A 20,928-nucleotide genomic window follows, 5' to 3' on the forward strand; every position below is an offset into this window, starting at 1 on the left:
TGCCTGCCCTGTAGAAACTAGCATAAGCAGCAGTTGAGATAACTTAAGATAGGACATTACATTTACATTACAGACATTTGTGATTTTATTTTTGTAATTTATTTGTTCTTATTGACAATATGTCAGTATTTGAGTGCCTTAACTGTTATAGTATGAATTATGACCAATGAGCCGCTGTTGAATGAGTTAGTATAGTTCTGGTTGAGCTTCTGCTTCAATGTATATTGACGGCCTTAGTTTATAATTTCATCATATTTATATAAAAATAAAGCTGGATTTTTTAGTTTGCACTAATGACTGTAGAAGACCTTCTTACAGTTCAGATTTGTCAATGAAGAAGTGTTTGTTCCTTATGGAAGCCATACTTTTGTTAAGGCAAACATTTGTTAACTTATTTTTGCCAAATAAATGAAAAGCATGTTGAAAGCAGAACATGACCTCCTCGCTGTACCATAAACGTACCGAACCGAACCGAACCGAAAACCGTGATATGAACCGAACCGTGAGTTTTGTGAACCGTTCCACCCCTCCTCCACACACGCACTGCTACACACAACAAACAGCGATATCCATCTGAGAATATCTACTAATAATTAATAATGTTGTGGGATTATTCTTTATTTCAAGGGCTATTTGAGATTCAGACATTATTACATACTTAAAAAAATAAAAATCAATAAACGAAGCATTTGATTTGGAGGTTGAATACTGGGCATGGTTTCCGTTGTGTCTTCAATCTGCTAATATCAAACATCAAACCAAGAACATCAAGTGAATGACAGAACTGAAGTGAAATTTAAGCAAAATAGAGCATTTGTTGAAACAGAGTACTTCAATTGGAGAGGACCTATTGGGGAACATATTTGATGGGTTTTAAATTAAATTAAATTAAATGAATACATTTATGAATCAATAAATATATTTATATGTCCCTGAGTTGAAAGCTCTGGGCGTGCAAAGAGCTACTGTAGGTTATCTCTTTAACCTCTTCGACTGTTCACCTCACACCAGAGAACCCATCATCATGGTGAACGTGTTTAACCGACTGGTTTAACAACCCGCTCTGATTCGCCGTCATCAGACGGAAGCTATTAACTCGCCAGTTGGCCACCTGATTGATTGATCCATCGGTATAAAATGACCGGCGAGCCGATGACGAAGAGAAAAAAAAAGGAATCAATTTTCCTTCCCTTTGCCTTTAAACGGAGATAATAATCGATTCCTTTGAGGTGCTTTGATCCATTAAGCGCTGCATTATTGACTGACATTAACAGGAGCCCTCGTTTAGAATGAGAAAGGAGCGAGCGCCCGCCCGGCTGGCTAGCTGAGTGGCCAGCTGGCTGGCAGGACGATATCAGAGAAGGTTCATATGTCAGCTGGTTAAAATTAATCTTTGCCTGTCATGGATTTGTACAATCTGAGAACATGACAACCCTGAAGTGATTTTGGAGAGAAAGAACGGCGCCTGGGGGAGTTCCTTTACGCTCACCGCCACTGAAACATTGATGAAATTCAAAGCTGTTTTCATCATTTTTTAAAATGACAATCCCAGTTGCTGCCTCACTCCTGACTCTAACGGAGTGGATAGATAAACACGGAGCTGTTCAGATGACAGACTTCAGGTCAGTGACTTTCTAAGACTCTTTGTGTCACCCTGGCTGTAATTATTGTTCGGCTCATAAACCTAAAGGAGGTAAACTCAGCACATTATGAGGAGTGCAATACCGGCGGGAAATACTATCTGGATAGGATCTGGCATTTTGACAAAGTCTATGTGTGATTATAAAAGTCTGTAATGTGCGAGTCACATTTCAGCACCATGAAGACACATAAAGACGAGTTGTACTCTCATGGAAACCAGCCAGAAATTAAATACATTTATAATTTGCACCTCTCCATGTAATGTACTAATATATACTGCCTCGGAAGTCAACGAGCACCTGGAGTGGTTATGTAGTAATGAATCATCAGATATGTAGACACTGAGGAGTTAAATGCACTGTTTAATAGTGACACATTTTAATTTGCTGTCATGTCGGTTTTTAATATCGCTGTCATTTGGAAGAAAGCTTACACCATCTGGGACGGCGTTCGCGGTGCAGCGATTATGGGACGCTCTTAAAAGTCTTTACTGTGAAGCAGGTGCAGGCGCTCGATGTCCATACTCGTTACGTTAGTGGTTACCAGCTACCTCGTTAATCCCGTCTATTCCTGCTCTCTGCTCGTCACCGCCTCTCCTCTCCTCTCCTCTCCTGTCGAGAGCTGCAGACAGACGTGCGTTACCTCCATGAGACGTCTCAAACCCGTCTTTCACCTGCCAGTGATGATTTACTGAGAGGGCATTTCAGTTTAACCTTCTCAGTCTAATTTATGAATAGTTTGGCTTATTTTGAAGCTCCTCTTATTAAAGTGTCAGACAGGGTTAAAGCTTCTCTATATTTAGGTTACTTAAACAGTTCAATTTAGTTGGTTTTTTATTAATTTATAAATGTAATCTTATGTTATTTCTAGATTATTGGTTTATGTCTTTTGTTTTATTTCAGTAATTTAGGATTTAAATTTCTTTGATATTTTGTTTTCAGATGCTTGTTTATGTTTTGATTTTCAAGACACTGGAGCTTAAATATGATTTCAATATTGATGCTGTTTTTATGCTCGTTTGTAAATAGTGTTAACATGTCAATAAATTGTAAACTTGTCATATTTTGATTATAAAAGATAAAAAAAAAAAATTGTACGAAATGACATCTGAATATTGCAGATTTACATAAAAAGAAATATTTATAATTAATATTCAATCTCTTGAGTCTGTTGAAAATGAATTTGATGACACTTGCAAGATTTATTTTGAAAAGCAACCATTGTTTTTTAAATATTTGTGCTAACCTCAACTAATCTTTTTCCTGCATCTGAGACACTGATTTCTTGTTGAGGCTAAAATGAATATTACCCGTAACCGACAGTAATCTGCTCCCTGGTAGCAGGGCCATCCTAATGCCTGAGAAGTCAAACTGATTCTGATATAGTGTACTGAATCTGAGCACGCTTCTGTGATTGTTTCATGAAGATGCACCAGTATTTTGTGGAGTTATTGTGTAGATCTTTAATGGTGCTGTCCTACTCTCCAGGAACCATTTTCCACCAACATGAACCTCCATCATTAGAGGTCGTCTGTGAATGGCTGAATGGCTGAATGGTTGAGTGACAGGTGAACAATACAGCAGTGACTCTGCTCTGTGCTTTCTTTGTTCTTTTACAACATAGTCAATAAAACATTCCCTGGTAGTGATTAGACAGGATAAGAATTAGATTAGCCCAACCGACCGGTACCGGTACTGACCGATGGTTGAACCCGTGTTTCCTATTCAAACACACTTAATGAGCACCGGTTCAAATTGCCAGTGACCTACCCTGATTGGATATGACTCGGAGCTATCGACTCTTCAGTGTATTTTGGCAGCTGAAGTGGACGGTGAAAAGAACAACCACCAACGCTGAACTGGTAGGAACACTCGTATAAATATTAAAGAAAGACTATTCTGACTTCTGGATTTCTAAGCACATCCATCCATGCACTGGATGATGAAATAAGGAGGTACTGAGAATACTCCCTCTGGGAAAGCTGGCCTTCATGGCAATGTCGAGGATTTATGGATTTATGGATAGATATGGCAACCAGTCCTGGACACAGTGGACCTCTCTGGACTAAACTAATTAACTAGTTCTACCTAATTAACAACTTTGGAACGGACTACAGCACACTCTAGTAATTTGAATGTAATTATGTCAGATGGTTTTTGTTTTGTGTGTGTAAAGTTGTGAGTTTTGTACATTCAGAACTGGACGGATATGCAGTTGTTGCCAGAACTTCAATAAAAAAAGTAAGATCTACAACATTCAAATCAACCGTTTGGCCAAATAAAAGTCACATTTGAACTTGAGAAGCTGGATAATATTACATTAAAATGTATTTTAATTTGTCAAAAGCTATAAAAATCCGTGGCTGCTGAGAGCTTTGTGCTATAAGGAATATTATGTGAACATAATTACATGAACTGCCACTCAGATTTTATAGCAGGGTTTATGTTGTTACAAACAGAGAATGAACTTTGACATTCGCTCTGTTGATATAAAAACAGAATATTAATTGTCGGTGACCAATAGATCGAAGGTGAGGGTAAAATCTTTCTCGCCATTAAAACTAACTACTTCAATAAGTTAAGAACATAAACGTGGTATTACTTTGTTATCTTCGTAGCGTGGCTGAGTGTAACATTACAAACTAAATAAGGCATTCTTTTTACTTTCAATTATTTGCAGCGTATTTAATCGTGACTTCAACCAAGTTCTATGTTTTAATGCTTCGTCGTGGCCAAACTCTTCAAAAGACTTGTAAACCACATGATGTGTGACAGATACCACCTCAGGATGTACAGTTTGTAATTGATTTGAGTGTGATATCGTGGATGATGGTGAGTGAAAAGAAACTCATCAACCGTCAGTCTTCTGTGTGGGTCTACTTACCATAGATGAGTACAACTGACTCTTCGATGGCGTGCTGGTAGCTGAACTGGGAGTCGAGCAGCGCTCTGCTGACAAAGGAGCCATAGTAGGTGGACTGGTACCAGCCCACATGCAGATGGTCAATGTTGACGTGACGCAGAGAACGCATCATCTCCATCTGGTACTGGACTGGAGGCAGAGAGAGAGAGAGAGAAAACATTTAATTCAGAATGAACTTCATTGAAATCAGCTCGGGGATTTTTCTTGGATCTTTGAATATCTGGTCTCCATCTGTAACTGGACATGGTGTACGAACAGAAGGAGGGAGAAGATGTGAGAAACATGAGAAATACAGCGAGAAAATAAATGAGCAACAAGGATGTGAAAAAGAAAGGCAGTGAAACAGAGAAAAACAAAAGCTCCATCTTCTGTTATCAAGTGGTTGTGGTGGAGATTTCTAAAACAAACATCTACCGGGACCACCAGTCACCCGTTCATTCCTCATGTCAGTAAATACATCCTGGGATAGATAGATAGATACACCGACAGGCTTCAGCTACTGGAGAGAAGGCTAGATGCATTACAAGGAGAGCCATTTCATTACACCAGACACATCCTAAGGACGCGCAGCCAGAAATACAAACAACCTGCCTCGCCGGCTGTAAGTAACAACCAAAGCCAGCGAGCAAAACAGCATCTCTATGCAGGCTGGCTGGAGGAGGGTTGATAAATCAGGGTGTTATTGGGCAGCTGTGGCCCCCTAGACCCCGGCCTGTAGAGCACATCCTTCTCCTGCTGGGGCTGTTAACAAGAACAAACTGGAGAGGTGGAGAAAAGAGGGATGGGGAGAGCAGACGAAAAGAAAAAGAGCAAAGAAGATGGAAAGGTGGAGGATAGTGGAGAGAGAGGAGTAAGTTAAAGTTAAAGAGGGTGAGAAGATGATGATGATGATGATGAGGTTATGTAAAGCAGGGAGTGAGTTCAGTCCAAATACATTAACATTTCACTTGGTCACTTCAAGAGATTTGACCTCTCAGAGTTCATGTACTGCCAAACAGAGCCGTCACGCATGCAGTACTTCCTGGTTTATTTGCATTAACTCATCCGGTCATAAACCAACCTCCCACACTTCTCTCACTGTCATCCGTTTCACTGCCTCTGCTGTACTCCACACAGAAAACAAATGGCGCCGGTCTGCCCACAATTACACATTCAACTCCTGCAGGAGTGCAGCGCGAGGAGAAAGGGCAGCGCCGCTGTGGCACCTGTCTTCCTCCTGACAATAAAACACTCAACATCTGGATTGGAAAACTGGATGTGGACTGACAGGCAAGGAGCCCCTATTCACTGCCCGTCCTGCAGGGATGGACTGGATGCACCAATCTAGTCTTATCTAGCCTTTCTATTTAGTGATTGACATGGTCAGCCAGACAAAAGCAAGCAGAGTAGATGGACGGGATAATACAGGGGGGAGGAGATGGGGAGGAAGGAGAGGAATTGAAAAAGGACGGGGTATATGAGGAGGAAGAGAGAGATTGCAGACCATGTCGCAACTCTGAACCACGGGGGGAGGAGGTGTCGCTGGTGTCTGGCGCTGTGTGTGTGTGCTGCTGAGCCAGGATTCTTAAGCGTAGTAGCAAACCCATGGGAGAAATGTGTGTACGGTATATTTCATAGAGAAAAATTAGCTGGTGCGGGGTAGCAGGTGCAAGGATATTTAAGTGTCCTCTTTGTAATCCTGAGTCTACAGTGACAAATGAGAAGTAGGTGAGAATTAAAACATGGAGTGGGTGAGAAGAAGGGAAAGAGAGAGGATGAGGAAGAGAGCGAGTGTTTGTGACAGGCCGAGTTAGTCTGCTGGAGAGTGTCTCTGCCCCGGGGCAGGCCAGCAGCAGACTCCAAGACACACAGAGCTCAATGGAGAGCGAAGGCAGCCTGCCACCTAACTACTGTATCCGTCTCTGCACTTTTTTTGCCAATCAGTATGGGTACTTACATCTCAAGCGGCACTGATGCGTATACATGGCCCAACACCCTGTCATTAGCAGGGAAATTGTGCACAAAGTGATCTGTCTCTGGAGTGATAGCTGAAGGCTGGAGGATTGACAACAGGGGCAGGAGAACCAATCAGCTATCTCTCATGTCTTATTCAACCGCCAACTCTCTTCCCAGTTCTTTATCACCTGAATGTGCGTACAACATCTTTATATTCCAAATCAAGTGGAGCATGTCGTCTGTAGCGGGCCTTTACGTAACGGGCTCAATGACTGCAGTACGCTTCTGCTGCTGGATGTACGGACGTTACAACCAAACTTTTCTTCACTTCCCTGGAGCGAAGAAAAGTTCTCAAGAACACAGAGCAGCACTTCCGGGGGCCAAAGCAATCAACTCGCTCCGACCAGGCGATGCACTAGTTTACTTGATTACTTAATAGAGAGCTGCAGAAATGAGTCCTAAAAGGCGGAAATGAGTTAGTATTATTGCTCTTCCGGTTCCCTCGTCTCAAAGTCAATGGGTTCTTAGTTAGATGCCTGAAATAAGGTCTGTGGTTAACGTTTTGTTCGTCAGTGAATATCCAACTTTAATGTGTCTTAAAAAAGTGTCTAAATGAGACCACTAAACGTCATCACGCCAAACACTAGTCCGCTTTTATCGTAGTGGTGGTGGTGATTTGAAGTCATGTGACCGTGATGTAGTTTGTTTATAGCCTGACGTTAGACTTTTATTTCTGGCGATTAGATTCACACTTCAAAAATCATCAAAGTGGTTTTCATTTGTCGAGATTATCTTGCTGAACAAAACGTGTCAGTATCATAAACTTTTGTTTGCCACAGAGTTTATTTTCTGCAATAATCCAAATCCCCAATGGAACAATCTCATTGGGTTTTAGTCAAATGAACCAGGGCGATGCTAACTTCCAGGTTGGCCTACAAAAATACGTCATCCTGCACCGCTCCATTGTGCGTGGGAATTATGGTCATTGTTATCATTGTTTTTTTGGTGTGTTCAGGATTACATCTTTGTGTAATTTACATGCACTTTTCCAAATGTCTGGTCATTACAGTTAGACTAGCGATGCGATAATCAGGTGTTTTGACAACACATCAAAAAGGTGATTGCAACGACTAAGCATGTGTCACTGAGATTAAATCACTAAACAGGTGACAGTTTGACCTTCTAACTGAGTCTCAGTTTATACCATCACGTGTTTTCTATTAACCTACTTATCTACGGTGATTTCAGAAAGACTTGTCTTTTTAACAAATGTTAAATGAGAAGCTGTGTCTATGATTGTTCCGACAGTTTGTGTAGAATTCAGAGTCTGAACTGTGAAAAGGCAAAGCATCCGGGGAGGTTTATCAAATCATTTCTCAAGAGCTGAGCATTTCAAAAGGGCAGAGTAGGTTCCAAAGAAACTCAAAGAACTTGGGACTACATAGTGTTTTCCCTGAGCTGGGAGGTCAACTGAGCAGCCGAGAAACACGAAGTGACCGAGAGCCCACACAGAGAGAGGGAGGGAGAGAGAGAGAGACTCCTGGCCGACATTCAACATCATCCTGCAGGGACGGCAACATGGAGCTATTCACAAATCATTTTCTCATTTGTTAGAGAAACAGATGATGGAGCCAAATGGTTCCTCTGAATTACAAAGAACTGTTTGTGGATAACTTTAGTTCCAGCTGAAGAGGGGGAAGAGTTGTGCTCTACTTAAACAATGACCCTCAGTATGCAGCTAAAGCAGACAATTTAGAGGCTTCACATCAATACTGTAAACTATCACGTGTGTTCCAATTAATCGTTATACTTCAATTTTCCTTTTTTGTACTTCATTCATTTTAAAATATATATTTATAAAACAGATACTACAAACTGACGCTGATGAAAAATAAAAGCGTTAAATATTTATTGTAATGGATCATCATTTTATACAGGATGCAGACGGACAGAGAATCGGCTAAATTGGCTCGTGAATTAAAAACTAAAATATGGTCCTCTCTCTAGGTTCATGTTGGAGAGGAGGTTGTTTTGCTCGGGCTCTGGCTCTATCTATTCGGCGTGGAGAGGAGATTGTGTTGCTTGGGCTCTATCTATTTTGACGTGGAGAGGAGGTTGTGTTGCTCTGATTCTATCGATCTGGCTTGGAGAGGAGGTTGTGTTGCTCTGGTTCTACCTATATGATGTTGAGAGGAGGTCGTGTTGCTCTGGTTCTACCTATATGGCGTTGAGAGGAGGTTGTGTTGCTCGGGCTCTGGCTCTATCTATTCGGCGTGGAGAGGACGTCGTGTTGCTCGGGCTCTGTCTATTTTGACGTGGAGAGGAGGTTGTGTTGCTCTGATTCTATCGATCTGGCTTGGAGAGGAGGTTGTGTTGCTCTGGTTCTACCTATATGATGTTGAGAGGAGGTCGTGTTGCTCTGGTTCTACCTATATGGCGTTGAGAGGAGGTTGTGTTGCTCGGGCTCTGGCTCTATCTATTCGGCGTGGAGAGGAGGTCGTGTTGCTCGGGCTCTGTCTATTTTGACGTGGAGAGGAGGTTGTGTTGCTCTGATTCTATCGATCTGGCTTGGAGAGGAGGTCGTGTTGCTCTGGTTCTACCTATATGGCGTTGAGAGGAGGTCGTGTTGCTCTGGTTCTACCTATATGGCGTTGAGAGGAGGTCGTGTTGCTCGGGCTCTATCTATCTACACGTACAAACATTGTACAGTTCTGTAACTCATTTGCATTAAAATCTACAGCAACACAAATGATATGACAATGACAGGAGACTGTGTTCTTTGAAGGCAGTGAGGAGACGGACTTGTATTCTTTCCATCTGGATGACGCTCGGCTTCCACCAGAGACTCAAACAGACAGGCAGACTTACAAACAAACTACAACACGCTGCACCCGGGTCAGAGAGAAAGAGACAGAAGACACATGCAGACAACAGACCGACATGTAGTCTGATAGCTAAACCCAGATTCGGCCGAGTGAGACTACAGGCCGGTGGCAAGCCGGCCGGCTCATCCTCCACAGATCTAATACAAAGCACAGAGCCTTGTAAATGCCACAGGATCACTACCTTGTTTGTTCAGAAAACCAAGGACTACAGCTGCGAAGAGAGATAGCAAAACAAACTGTGTGACCATCTGATGGAGGTGGGTTCTCTGTGTGTGTGTGTGTGTGTGTGTGTGTGTGTGTGTGTGTGTGTGTGTGTGTGTGTGTGTGTGTGTGTGTGTGTGTGTGTGTGTGTGTGTGTGGGTGCGTGTGTGTGTGTGTGTGTGTGTGCACTCCACAATATAGTGACGTTTTGAATACCCTGGAGAACTTTCACAATATGTGGTGTGAAAAAAGTAGGTTTATATAATGCCAGGATCCCACTACAGGATATTGTTGACTGTTACGATGGTCACTATGTCAGATTAGGTCAGAGGTCAGCAACCTGCGTCTCTTCAGCTACTCTCCACTTTATTCTCTTAATATTACGACTTTTTTCTATTACGACTATAAAAAGGGACGTTGTGAGTCGTCCCGGACGCGGCGTCGGTTGTCGTGTACTATGACACACTAAAACGAGGTAAAACGATCGATTGTCGCACACGACCCTCATTTATCGCTCCCGATCCGAGTCGATCCCCTACGACGGCCGTGTCGGGCTGTAATCGGGCTGATATCATGTAGTCTGAACCGGGCATTAGACAATTGTTGTTATAGCAGTATAATCTCTGGGTTATTTTTAACCAGGTAATCATTAAATCAATCAAATGCTCTAAATAGAATATAGCAAAGAAAAACAAACCTACATATCAGGACTTGTGAAGCTGTAGCCATCAAATGTTTGCTATTTTTACTTTAAGGTCAGACGGAGCGATTCATTGCTTTTTTTTGATCAATGATTTGACTGAATTATTACTTCCGTGTTAAAAATAAGATGTAAAGAGATGAGACGTCGGAGACCGACAACAAAGTAACTATGACCTCAATAATCAAAGATGTACACATGACAAAGAGAGAGAGAAGAAAAGCGTTTGTACTTCCTGTCCTTTGTGGCAATGTGAAGACAACAGAGGCTGAGGTGTGATAGGGGGGGGCAGGTGTCTGTGTTCTGGTTCGGGTAATCTGAACGGTGGCACATTTACGTTCTTTCAACTATCACTGAGGTGGAGGTGACCTTAGTGAAAGGAAACCCTCCGCTTCAGAGTAGCTGCTCTGACCAACTATAGAAGGATCCAGCTGTTGGCAGGGCAGCTCACAGATGTCCAACCTAGTGAAAGCAGTGCACTGATGATCAGAGTGTACGTGCTGACAAATAAATGAAAAGTCATACTAGCAAACAGCTTTTAGTACAAAGACGGATGATGATCTGCACTGTTCTGCACTACAAGCAAATCAGCTTGATATCTGTGCTTTTCCTTCTCTCTCCCTTTCTTTAACTATGTTAGAGGACACCTTGGGTGACAGACCTGTGAGGAGGAGGAGGGTGCTCAAATTAAGACCTTTGATATCTAGATCCTGTATACGTCCTGTCCAGGGTGAGACTCAACGGCCCTAATTTTTCTAACGCGTTAACGCGACTTGCGATTTCACCATGTCATACTAGCTTGTCGAGAAGGAGGTTAAATAACGCTCCTAACTGACACTAAATGTTGGAGAGGATAAACTGTCATGTCCATTTTCAAAGGGGTCCCTTGACCTCTGACCTCCAGATGTGTGAATGTAAATGGGTTCTATGGGTACCCACGAGTCTCCCCTTTACAGACATGCCCACTTTATGATAATCACATGCAGTTTGGGGCAAGTCATAGTCAAGTCAGCACACTGACACACTGACAGCTGTTGTTGCCTGTTGGGCTGCAGTTTGACATGTTATGATTGGAGCATATTGTTTTATGCAAACAGTAATAAAGGAGTGAATGTTGAAGAACACAGGATTTATTGTTTTACTTTTGTTTTGTACCGTGGTATCGAATTGGTAACGAGAATCGTGGAGTTTCACAGGTATCGGTATCGACTACTACATTTGTGGTATCGTGACATCCCGAGGTCCCAGCATGACAAGCTAGTTTACAAGCCCTCTATACTCTCTGTCTTGTTCCCCCTTGTTGCATTACCAAGACAGCCGTTAACATTCTGCGGACATTAACGACAGCATAAGCCAGAGAATAGCCAATTTCACAATATCATCAAGGCGCGGCAGAGGTGGGAGCATGCGCCACCGTTTGCTATTCCTCACTCATTTCTGCTGCCCTGCTGCCTCTCCTATCAATCAATCTGGGTCCCGAGGCCAGGCGGGGAATGAGTCTGCCCATTCCCTTAGCGCTGCTTGATTGTGTGTGTGTGTGTGTGTGTGTGTGTGTGTGTGTGTGTGCGTGTGTGTGTGAGACAAAGAGAGGAAAGGGGGTATACGACGGAGACAAAATGAATGTGTATTTAAAAGAGTGTGTGTGAAACCATGAGATCGGTATGGGGAAGAGAAAATGGAGACGGAAAGAGGACGTGATTCTGAGTGAAAGTGCAAAATGTGTGAGCGCTGGGATGTGTTTGTGAGCAGGTGTGTGCTTAAATGTGTGGAAAACACACTAGAAAAGAGAAAGTGTGAGATGTGTGAAGCCTCAGGACGCCATGTAGTGCAAGCTGTACATCTAAAGTGAGTGTGTACGTGTATGTATGGTGGAGTGGAGGTATTTATCAGCTGGGAGCTAAACTCCTCACCTTGGGCAGTAATGTTAAGAGTCATAATCAACAAGGCACTACCACTGTGTGTGTGTGTGTGTGTGTGTGTGTGTGTGTGTGTGTGTGTGTGTGTGTGTGTGTGTGTATGTGTGTGTCTCTGCAATGAAGCAGACAGATAGTCCATACTCTAATACTCGATGACACGAGAGGTGAACTGCATCAGACCTTGCATGCTGCTGCAGGCCACAACATCTCAGCGCGGGAGGAAGATGTGTGCGAGTGTGTGTGTGCGTCTCTGAATGTGAGGATGCACGTATCTGTGTGTCACAACACATTCTAATCACCACCTTGACTGGCCTGCTGCGGTTACACACACGCACACACGCACGCACGCACGCACGCACGCACGCACGCGAGCCAGAGTTTATATCCACTAATGTCAAGTGGAGCAGATGAATAATACATAATAATAATAAATAGAATAAAATGATGCCAGAGGTCTGAAACTTGGCCGGCTGTGTTACCTTTACCCTTCGTTTCCCTCCTCTGCTTCCTCAGTCTGGTGAATAGCTTAAAATGAGGTTAGACGGTCCAATCAGACCTCTATCAAAAATAACCTGATTACATATTGTCGTAAATTCTCTCTCTTAGTCGCAATAAAGGTAGACTGGTGAGCTCTAGATGGACCGCTGATCAAGGACAATTTAGGAGAAATGGTGAGGAACAGAGCCTGGTTTCAGAACAGAAGTCATCATGATAAAAAACCAGGGTCTGATATTAACCTTGTTTTTCACTTCCTGCCACTGTAGCAGAGAAGTGTTTTTTCTTATCTGCCACTTCTGAAATCTCTGCACTAAATGAAGAAATAACATTTTAGATCTGATGTCATTCAATGTTTGATATATTTCACACAAAAAACACTATATGCATGATAAATGAGTCTTTGAATGACACCGTAGCTTCCTATTTTCAGGGGTGGGAGAATACTGTACTTTGTTATTGTCATATATAGTGGTGGTTATTATTTGCATGACATCTGTATTATGAGCTATTTAGAGCTGTTAAAGTTAAACAGGTCATAATTCACTATTATTTTATATTGATGTGAAAACGTCTCCTTCAAACAACTGGATTTATTCAAGTTTTTGGACACATCATATTAACGTTATAATTTACCTTCGCCCAATAGTCATCTTTAGTGAACAGCACTTGAATGCACCATAATATAACTCAATGGCACCTCCGTTAACGTTAGCTGTTAGCTCCGTTATTTAGCCAATCAGAACTGTGCTGCAAACCAGCTTCTAACAGGTAACGTTACTAACTCTCCTCCTGAGTTCAACACAGATTTGTTGTTCACAGTGTAGCATGATCAGGTATAAATAGGGTGCGTCCCCTCAGGTTTAGTAATAGTAGCGCCATGCTTGTGAGGGCTTTTTTTTCTCTTCGCCACGGTCCCCAACAAACTGAAACACGATACAGCGTGCTTATGCATCATTGTGCATGCGTAACAGTCCGAAAGCATCAATAAGAGGAGTCGATAGTTACGGAGGCATGAGATAACGAGGAATCGAACAAATAGGAACCGGTTCTCTTTTCCCGTCTCCAGCGTTTTCCCTGCCTGCCAAAGTGGTGGATGACCTGACGATTTCACCTGCATTTAGCGGCTGGCAGGTGATCATTTCAGACCCTGGGTAAAAGTTAAGAGATGGGTTTGCTTCCTCTCCTTGCTTACCCTGCACATATAAAATACAATTTTTACTTTGTGTTGACCCATCAATATCCTCTCAAAGTCGGCGCTGAAAAACACAAAACAACGGTCATTTTTGGATGATTGATAGGACTGCTAACTTTGCTGGCTGCACTAAATGACTAATTCCTCATATTGTTGCCAGTGGTGCTCAGCGGTGACAGCAAAGCATGCTCATCTTGGCATGTCATAAATACTTCCGAGCCAAGAGAAAAACAAAACAAATGTCGAGGCGCGTTACAATTTAAAGACACATTATTCTACCGGCTGAGTGGAGAAGGGGTGTAGTTCCACAGCTCACCCTCCGGACTCGGCACACCAACTGTAATTTAATGAGTCTACACTCCTGACCCCTCATTCAACACAGCTGACAATCTCGACACAATCCCCCGAGCTGTTTTGTTAGGTAAAAACAGAGCGCGGTTCTTACCATCTCTGTGTTACATGTTTATTTTGGATCCTCAGTTTTCTTTGAAAGCCTCTGTGACAATCCTGTTAGGTATTCTATAAACACACCTGGCTCGACTTTACCCCGTATACAACTAAACAAAACACTACATCTGCTATCGTCTACTTTGGAGAACAAAGTAAATCTGGATGTGTGAAGGCCTTGAGACTCGCTGCCTGTTCTGCCTTGTTGTTCCACGGCTACTCTCGTGTTTTCACAGCCTCCTTTAACCTTCCTACTCCTCTGGAGTCTCCAAACAAGAGCGGCGAATACCTGATGATATTAATGCACTTCTTCTCCTCGGAGTCCGTTCATCACATTATAAATCACTGGTGAACTGTAGAGTCCTCGACCACCTCAACACACACTGCCCTGCATTTTTGGGTCAATATAATTCATTTTTGAGAGTAAACCGGCGACCTTGTGGACTGAAATTATCATCAAGCTAGAAAGTGAAAAACATGTCTCCATAATGAGTGGAAAAGGGAAAAAAGGACATCAACTTATTCTCAAGGACACCTAAACGGACTGTTTGTAACTTCTTCCACGTATAAATCCTTGCTGGTCGGTGTCTCATGGTCGCTCCCGTGTGTCTACGCTGTTCAGACTCAGACTCCAACACAAACTACAGTGAAGCACCAAAACCTCTTGGTTGTATCTAGTGAAGCTGTTAAACAGTGTTGGCCGCGGTCGGAGGACGCGGGGGAGACCGTAGCTTTGGTCTCCAGGACCGGAGTCTCTGCTGTACTCTGCTCCTCTGCTCCTCTGCTCCTCTTCCTGCCTTCAGAATATCTAGTGAATGTTCAGTGGACGTTTGTGCAGAAATAACTGCTGCAGCTCCTCCAGACCAACAGAGGTTTCCCGTGTCTTGTGAAGTGACGGGGCTCCGCAGAGAGAAACGTTATCGTCTCCGACCAAAACTCCGGTGTCTCCCCCGTTCCCTCCGGCCGCGGTCAGGAGGCTGAGGCGGGAAAAGCCAACACTAGGATCAGCATTGATTCATGGAGAGACCTTGGTCTGGTCAGCTAACATTACTGCCAAGCAGCTGAAATATAGAGTGATATTGTGCTTTTAGCTGACGTGTGTCTCCTCACTGTGTTGAGCGATGCTCCTTCATGTCTATGTAGAGCGAGCACAAGCGCCAGCAACAGTACGCTGACTCTAGTTGACTTAACGGACACAGGTGAAGCTGTTGACAAGACATTTCTGATTCTTACAAACAGTCCCTTTGAGATCTGACATCATCAACTACACAGCCATGTCTGCAGCCTGCACCGTTGAGGTGAGACGTTTAAATAAAGTCTAGAGACAAAATTACACAAAAATGTCTCAGAATGCAGAATAATGTCTGTTTCTATCGCCACCCCACGATGCCCATGTGTAACAGAGATTTAACATGATAAACCATCAACAGACTGTCTGATGGCCGACCGTCAGCCTGGTGTGTCGGGGTCTTTAAGCTGAGCGTCTTCCATCCGCTGAGCTAACAGACATTTACTTTGAGCCAGTTAAGAAGTGCTGCCTCAGCCTTGCATTGATTTCTTATATTCGTTCTTAATGTCTCCTTCTCTCTCTCTCTGTCGCTCTCTCTCAGAAAAAAGAACAACAACCAGCAAGACAACCACACGCACACTTACACAAACACACACAGATGACCGCATGCACACACACACACACGTAAGTACTGTTGGTTGTAAGATATGCTGACTAAGCAGCTGTCCTTAAGCAGGTAAAGAGCACGCTGGTGGCTTCCAGGCACCGCTTACTGCAGCTGACAATAAAGAGAAGCCAAGATTTTAAAAGATGAAAAATAACCATGCACACTAACTCACACTAGACCCCCATCCCCCTAACAAAACTGTACGAAAATAAGATTAACTCCAGACAATAGAAACGCCCACGTTCAGAGACCGTGTGGATTAAAGCGCTGACCAGTGATTCCCAACCGAGGCTACCTGTCCTATACATGGAGGAACTGTGGAGTAGCTCATCTAATTTGAAAAAAATAAGTAGTAAACTAGATAAGTAATTGATAAACACTCAAAATAGAAGTTAATGATAAACAGCTAGTTAGCCAAAGGTATTGGATAAATAGAGAAAAAGCTCAGGTTAGTAGGGTTATTAGTGGATAAAAGGTTGAAACTTCCAGCTGGTAGTTCGAATGCAATCTTGACCAAACCAACCTAAAACAGTTCAATCATATAAAAGATAACAATATCCACTGTGATAGGATTAGTAGTGTTGAATCAGCCAGCTTAACAAACAACAAACAGACGAGCGGCGCTGATGACGGAGTACATGAGTTCATCAGACAGCACTGAGTGGGTAAAGGTTGGGAAGCAGTGATGTAGATACAGTATCTGCATGAACACGGACACGAGATTAATGAGGTCCACCACTCAACATCATGACGACGTGTACGAGACACCAGAGAAATACTAGAGGAGGAGACAGGACGGGAGAGAGCGTGAAAGGTACAAGGAAGGGAAGGAAGGAAGGCGACCGCCTGTCTTTCATCTGTGAATGCAATTTGCTAAGTGTGTGTGTGTGTGTGTGTGTTTGTGTGAGATGACACGAGGGAAAGCTGACTTATGACATGACTATTGATCTCCAGGGTTCAGAGGAGAAAATGCTGAGTCATGACCTTGCCTCTTTGGTAGGTTTCTATAATATGAACAAATATCTGTTAAAATCCTGTTTTACATCAATGGATGGTGATAATTATACAATGATTCTTATAATATACTAGCAAAGGTTTACTGTCAAAATATGACTCCTAGGTTGTGTCTAAACTACAGGACGACCGACAAAGGCCGATATAATAACGAGAGTTTGGAGCAGGAAAAATCTGATGGTGGATTAATCGGCCGATATCTTCTTTACTTCTGCAGCTGCCTAGTCGGCTACTTTTGCAAACGCTGTTTTTAATTCATAATTTATTTGTCTCCCCAAATTGAACTGTTAGCAAGAGAATATCCTGAAGGTGGATTGCATCGTTGGAATATATTCTGCACTGTTCTGGCCTATGGCTGGCCAGGATTACTTCTGTTGAGCGCCCCGTTACGATGTTTAATGCCACTCCTATAAACCATTCATGTCTGTGCATATTCCAGGTTAAAGGTCCCATATCGTGCTCATTGTCAGGTTCATACTTGTATTTTGTGTTTCTATTAGAACATGTTTACATGCTGTAATGTTCAAAAAACACCTTTATTTCCCTCATACTGTCTGCCTGAATAACCCTAACCCTAACCCATCTGTCTGAAGCGCTCCGTTTTTAGTGCATTTCAACGAAATTTGGTTGTTAGGCAACGGCTTGGGTGCATGTTTACTTCCTGTCAGCTGATGTCATTCACATCCACTGCAACAGGAAATAAACTGGGACACATTTAGAATGTTTACGTTTAAAACCGTGCAATGGTCTAAATATTGCATATTTGTGACATCACAAATGGACAGAAATCCTAACGGCTTGTTTCAAACGCACAATTTCTGAATACGGGCTGTGTGTGTGTTTCTCCGTATATTGAGCGATTTGATAGTTTAACAGTATTTATATATCACTTCAAACCTGCTTTATAATATAAAAGACATGAAAATCGCACTTTTTAGGATATGGGACCTTTAAGGAGGATCCTAGTGGAGGATGGTTAAGTGGCTGGATTATTTGGAAGAGAACACCAAATTGGTAAACAATCCTTGTCTGCCTGTATGTGTTGTGGACAAAGAGCTGGTAGTGTTGCGTTATATATTAGAGAGAGAAGACTATTTTTCTCTCCCTCCACTTTGACTTTGTGTCTGGAGCCTCGGTGTAAAACGGTGATGTACGTCCCTCCGTGACCGGTGGAGGCCGAGCAGCCGTCGGCCACTACCGGAGCCCAGTTCTGCCGATAACGACAGTTTATAAAACGTCCTATTCATCGGTCTACCTCTAGTCTAAATATCATTTATTTCAGATCGTCATTGCCAGCACACCGACTCCGTATTAAGCAAACTTTAATGGCACTGTCAACCAGGACAGGTGTAACCTGACAGCCAATCAACAGCGTGGCAATATGCAGGTTTTCATTGAAGGATCCTACTCATCACTACACAGATAAAAATACAAACAAAAAACTAATTAAAAATCATTACTGTTCATTTCTGTAACTAATTATTAACATCACCGTACTACCCTGCTCAGTAAGCATATTGCTGACCTTGTCTCACTGAAACTCCACTGAGCCTCACCGTGCACGTGTTCCTACAGACACGCTGCATCTCGGACGCTACTGTCAGAGACGTTTAAGCACATTCTTTCCTTTTCCTCTAATGAGAAAAGAGGACAAACACTTTCTCTCTGCGCATCGTCAAGGTCAGCCGGTGCTGATGTGAGAGAGCAGGTAGCTCGTCCCTCTGTCGTGGCATTTTGCTCGTCTGTCAGAAGGAGGGAACGGTGATAAATGTGCGAGTTGTCGAGAAGTAAATGGTGGTATCGAGTTGTGGTCTGTTCCGGGGTGTCAGGAGAGGTACAAGGCTAATTTTCAGCAGCAAGGCTGTAATGGGATGTGTGTGCCTATTTGTGACTGCGTCTGTGTGTTTGTGTGAGCGCACCCACCGCGTTCCATGTTCCACCTGGCACAGTGGATTAGGTGCAATTAATCTTAGTTAAGCAAGCCCTGCGGAGAGCTGCCCGCCTGATACGTGCACGCACTCACAAACACACGCACTGGGCCACAAACAGGCACACAAACACACTCGGTGATGCACGAGAGAGAGAGAGAGGGCACAGGGAAGCAGCTGCTTTGTGTGCATGACACACTGACGAGTTCACCATATGCACATTTGACAGCGCCGCTTGTCACGGGGTTTTGTTTTTATAGTGGGAACGTGGAGATGATGTGGAAGGGGAAACAGTGTGAGTTTGTTTGCTCACATGTGCTCATACTGTATCCGACTTTATCTTTTTTGAATGGAAGAAAAAGTAAAAAGAATTCTTCTTGATCTCCTTGTCGATACTCGTTTAACTGCGTGTACGCTAGCAGGAGATGGGAAGGGCAGAGTGTGCATGTATAGTGAGGAAGGTACCATACTTCTCCAGTCCCGGTTAACTGGATGAGCGATCATATTTACTAGCCTACATAAAAAGACTCATACGTAGGACAATTTTACATTTCATAAACGCAGCCATAACATTCAAATTAGAAACTGGTGCATTGGGATGTGCATAAAAGACGGCAAAAGGAATTAAAAAAGGTGCTGATGTGTCTTCACAAAACAATTCAAACACATCGGTACGTTATTGAGACAGATGCCAAACATATTCTTAAAGAATGACTTTCATTTTTAATCATTCTTGTTAAACATTTGTGTCCGCAACTGACATTTTTAATTTCTTTTTAGTGGAAGTGTTCTCTGGGCTTGCTCAAGCACAAATGTGATGGAATTTCCAAAATTGGTCAAACTCCATATTTTGCAATAGACTTCATTATATTTTAGGAAAAAACAGTCGTCCCGTGTGCCCAAAGACTAGATATCATATGATAATCTCAGAAACTACAATGAGCACAATCAAGTATTTGGTATCTATGAACTCATAACAAGTTGAATATCCAAGATATGCACACAACAAATATTTCATATGGAAAACATTTAATAAACAACATTAGCGTTTTTACCATTTGACCATTAATAGAAGCGTGATTTTTCATGTGATCTAAACATTTCGAAGTTATATGTTAGATACTTGCCCAAAATATGTTCGTACCAAATTTCCAGACTTTCTAACCAATCAGAACAAACGTTGTGGCATTTCTCCTTCTCATACTAAATATAGTCTCCGGGTTAAACGCCATCAATTATCCCTCGTCTCCCTGCTGGCTACAACAGGTGCAGCGACTGCACTCACTGCACGTATTCACAAGTGTCGGCCCTTTAGCCTCTCTCATACACGCTTCAGTTTCTAGGAGCATTTAACTGCAGCGCCACCCACATCATCCGTATCACATGTGGCTTCACCTGTGTAGGAAAAAACTCTTAAAGCGTCAGACTCGCATTGGTAACCATAGGACCATTATTATTATTATTATCGTTATTAATAGCCCAACAGAGTAGCAACGTTGGGGAGACAATTTCAGGCATTCAGGCTCCTGGAAGTCTTGATTGGGCATAAAGCAGTTGGATTATTAGTATAAAATATGAGCAACTGGGTTCAAAAATATCTGGTTCTTTGATAAAAAGTCAACGGACACACAGTTCATTGCGACCATAGAGGTTAAAGGAGGAACAGCTACTAGACTGGTCTCCTACTGGGTGTTTAGTGGCTGAGTTACCATTTGTTCTTTCCTCTCTTTTGACCACCACAATTCATGAAAATGGTTTCCAACCTTCTCTCTTTTCATCCATACACTCATCATTGCTCCATCTTTTTCCAACTGTTCCTGTCCCCCTAGCATCTCTCTCACAGCTGTTTACGTTTGCTGTCCATCTCCTCCGTTTCCTGCCATAACTCTCAATCTTCTGCTTGGTTGCTCTAATTCTCCCTCCTAACGTTCTCTCGTTTCCATCTCCTCATCCCAACAACTCAAACCTCCTTC

The 20,928-nt window shown here is 42.8% G+C and overlaps 1 protein-coding gene across 1 annotated transcript in view; it reads right to left on the reverse strand.

Moving 5' to 3' along the window:
• The window catches only part of LOC141778308 (eukaryotic translation initiation factor 3 subunit H), a 66,154-nt gene that overhangs the window by 21,258 nt on the left and 23,968 nt on the right, over positions 1–20,928 (reverse strand). The window contains exon 4 of the mRNA XM_074652489.1: positions 4,525–4,692. Within this exon, the coding sequence (XP_074508590.1) occupies positions 4,525–4,692 (168 nt within the window). The remainder of the gene's footprint in view (positions 1–4,524; positions 4,693–20,928) is intronic.

This window comes from Sebastes fasciatus, chromosome 12, assembly GCF_043250625.1.
Source record: "Sebastes fasciatus isolate fSebFas1 chromosome 12, fSebFas1.pri, whole genome shotgun sequence".
Taxonomy (NCBI): Eukaryota; Metazoa; Chordata; class Actinopteri; order Perciformes; family Sebastidae; genus Sebastes; species Sebastes fasciatus.